The sequence below is a fragment of the Castor canadensis genome, chromosome 1 (assembly GCF_047511655.1).
Source record: "Castor canadensis chromosome 1, mCasCan1.hap1v2, whole genome shotgun sequence".
Lineage (NCBI taxonomy): Eukaryota > Metazoa > Chordata > Mammalia > Rodentia > Castoridae > Castor > Castor canadensis.
This window is the reverse complement of record NC_133386.1, coordinates 141,759,456-141,763,236: the sequence shown is the minus strand read 5'-3', so window position 1 is coordinate 141,763,236 and position 3,781 is coordinate 141,759,456. Positions and strand designations below refer to the sequence as shown.

Below are 3,781 nucleotides of genomic sequence, written 5' to 3'. Positions count from 1 at the left end.
CTTATCTCAACTAGCAAAAACCCTTGGTCCTTCCTATTATTGCTTATACTCTCTCTTCAACAAAACTAGAGATAAGATCAAAATAATTTCTTCCTAGCAGTGATGGGGTGGTATATGAATTGGTATATCGTGGTGGAGGAGTACCTGGTGGAGAAGAACTATTTACCTCATGGACCAGGAAACTTGAAACACTAGCAGCCCAGGGTCCAACAATTTCCTTTGAAGACACATCTGTAAATATCTAAATAAGTATGATTTTAATTGAACATACTATTTCTCAGATTTATCCATGTTGTAACATTACCCAGTACATTTGTTTATGAAAGGTCTACCATTGTATATGTATTTTTAATTTGTGTAGTAATTAGTTATTGGATATGTGTATTTTTCACTGTTCTTTGGGAATTATTAGCAATTGTTAACAATGCCATGATAAATATCCATGTACAAACATGAATTTTCTTTTTTTTTTATTCATATGTGCATACAATGTTTGGGTCATTTCTCCCCCTTTCCCCCACCCCCTCCCTTACCCACCCCTTCCCCCTTTCTTCTCCCCCCAACCCCTTGCTACCCGGCAGAAACTATTTTGCCCTTATCTCTACTTTTGAACTCAGGGTTTCATGCTGGCAAAGTAGGTGCTCTAATCCTTGTGTTATGTATGCCTCTTGTCCATTTTGCTCTGGTTACTTTAGTGCTGGCCTCTGGTGAATTATTTGCCCAGGCTGTCCTCAAACCATGATCCTCTGATCTCAGCCTCCCAACTAACTAGATTTCAGGCATAGGCCACTAGCACCCAGCTAATTCTGTTTTCTTTATTAATTAATTTTCTCAGTTTGTTTTTGTGATAGAAAGCTTAACACAGAGGATGAGGTTTGCATTATTGATGGGTTATTTGTAATGGTGGAACATGGATCCAAGTTTTTCTCCATGGACAGAACTTAGATTTTACAACTATATTTATTTCTGTAACTATGTACATGGTTTGCAAACCATGAGTGAATATTTATACACTCCATTCTCATTATTCATGGTAATTTGTGACATATAAAGATGACATAAACACTAAATGACTAAATGAGTTGTAGCTGCTAACGAAAATACAGGGTTCTCTTCCTAGAAGTCTGTGGTCACAATATTTTTCTCAAATGAAATGCTATTTGTGTTACTCAGGTTTATTTACCGGTGTCCTTGTCAATACAGAAAGCATGCTCATCCACAAAATATGTGTTGGGTAGAACTTAGTGTTTTCCCCCTCAGTCCCTGATCTGAAGCCTTTTCTTGCTTAAGTTTATTAGTATTTTCATTTGATTGCCTTTTGAAACATCTTGTGGGAACTAGGAAAGATTTCCTTTCCTGACTAAATATCATGTGCTTCAGTCTCTCAACAATGCTATCCACTATTCTGTTTCAGTGCATGTTTATCTCATACATCCATAAATTTCCATAAATTCATCAAGCAGGATAGCTGTTTCTTTAGTACTTTAAAAATTCTATACCTAGAGATAGGAGAATTTCCTTTTACTATTTCTGGAGCCATGATGTTATCTATTTATCAACATTGAGTCACAGCCAGTAGCACTCCAACTCATGCCTCCATGGAGCTTATGTAACACAAGTATTACAGACAGCACATTAATACCTTCTTATACTTAGACACAAGACTGCACTTCAACCTACACGTGAGGGCCGTTTCAACAAGAAAGTGTCAAAAAATAAACCTCCATAATTCTTTAAATCATGGCACTAAATGACCACAAAAAAAATACCATTTTACAGTATGAGAGCTGAAACAAGAAAGTAGAGTATGACCTACTTCAACCTCACTATTTTCATCAGTTGATTTAACGTTTTCGCCTGTCTGGTCATGTGTACCAAGGACCGCATAATTTCAGTGTTAGCTTTGGAGTTACAAATAGTTCCAGTTGGCTAAATTTTATTTAGATTTATTTAGATCTATTTATTTAGATTGCTTCAACCAATTAACTTCCTTAAGGATCATATGATTGTTTGTGGGAAGTAAAAAAATGATTGCATTTGTCTGGCTTCATTCAGCAAAGATAAAATCAGCTATGTATTTCACATTCTCCAGAGAGTGAGGACAGCCATAGCAGAACTATACCCTGGGATCATGTCTTGGATTCCCTTAGGATTCAACACATACTCCAGGAAGTATAGACTGAAATCTAAATCCCATGTGTTCCTTAGCATTACTGGTTCTGCATAAAACTCTTCGAAACTCTTGCTCCAGCATCACTAACACTGCAAGTTCCATGTCTACACAACAGATTTACACCCTAAAGTAAAAGGTAACAGGTCTGTGTTTACCACCATTATGATTATAGAAACTAATATATTTTATTGTCTTCACCAAAGTTGATGAACATTACTAGAAATTAAACATCACAAAACTATGTAATTTGATAAAAACTTTCTAATAATATTTGCAATGTTCTTTTAATGTCTGCTTTCTCTCCTCTCTGTCTCTCTGTCTCTCTTTCTTTTTTTGAGACAGCCAGACTGGCCTGGAACTCCATAACCACCAGCATCAGTCTGCCTAATGCAGGAATTACAAGTGTATGCAAGCATGCCTGAGTCAATGTCAGTTTACTCTGTCTCAAACTTGAATAGCTCCAGATTTGCTCTCACTGGTTTTCCTGGCCTAGAAATTTACTATGTCTGGTTCTCCATCCCTTTCTCCCTCATCTATGCCATGGTGTTCCTGGGAAACTGCATGGTGCTCCATGTAGTCAGAACTGAGCCAAGTCTGCACCAGCCCATGTTCTACTTCCTGACCATGTTGGCTGTCACTGACCTGTGCATGGGGCTATCCACTGTACACACAGTGCTGGGCATCCTGTGGGGTTTCACTGAAGACATCAGCCTTGATGCCTGCATAGCTCAGTCCTATTTTATTCATGGTCTGTCCTTCATGGAGTCCTCTGTCCTGCTCTCCATGGCGTTTGACCGCTACGTTGCCATTTGTAACCCACTAAGCTATTCCTCCATCTTAACAAATGACAAAATCATGAAAATTGGGGTAGCAATCTTATGTAGGAGTTCTTTGCTCATTCCTCCTGTCATCATCAAGCTGAAATTCTTAGATTACTGCCGTCCTCATTTCCTCTCTCACTCTTTCTGCCTGCACCAAGACTTGATTAGAATGGCCTGTTCAGACATTCGCTTCAACAGCATCTACGCTCTGGTTCTGGTGATCTGCACACTCTTGTTGGATGTGGTGCTAATACTTACATCCTACACCATGATCTTGCACACAGTTTTAGTCATTGCATCCCGGGAGGAGAGAATCAAATCCTTGCAGACTTGTGCATCTCACATCTGTGCTGTTTTGGTTTTCTACATTCCAATCATTGGTCTGACTATGGTACATCGCTTTGGGAAACACCTCTCACCACTGGTTCATGTCCTCATGGGCAATATCTATATCCTTTTCCCCCCCTTGATGAATCCTATTATTTATAGTATCAAGACCCAACAGATTCGACTGAGAATGCAGAGATTGCTCTACTTGAAAAGAGCCTAAGTTCTGAGATTAAATATGAATATATTTATAAAAGTCAACAAGTAGAGTTCAAAAGGATGAGACTCAGTAAGTACCCAAAAACATATTTACTAACTTCTTTAATGATAATTACATACTGCAAATACTTTCCTCTCTTGTTTCCCATAGTTATCATAAATAAGAGTGAAATTGACATGTATAATTTTGTGCTAAAAATTATAAATCACACTATATATGTATAATTGATTGAGAATCATA

At 37.9% G+C, this 3,781-nt stretch overlaps 1 protein-coding gene across 1 annotated transcript; it reads left to right on the top strand.

The window, feature by feature from the left end:
* Positions 1–2,599: 2,599 nt before the first annotated feature.
* On the top strand, positions 2,600–3,544 carry LOC109680221 (olfactory receptor 51V1-like). The gene has a single exon (XM_020155148.2). The coding sequence runs from the start codon at positions 2,600–2,602 to the stop codon at positions 3,542–3,544; it is 945 nt and encodes a 314-aa protein (XP_020010737.2).
* The last annotated feature ends 237 nt before the right edge of the window (positions 3,545–3,781 follow it).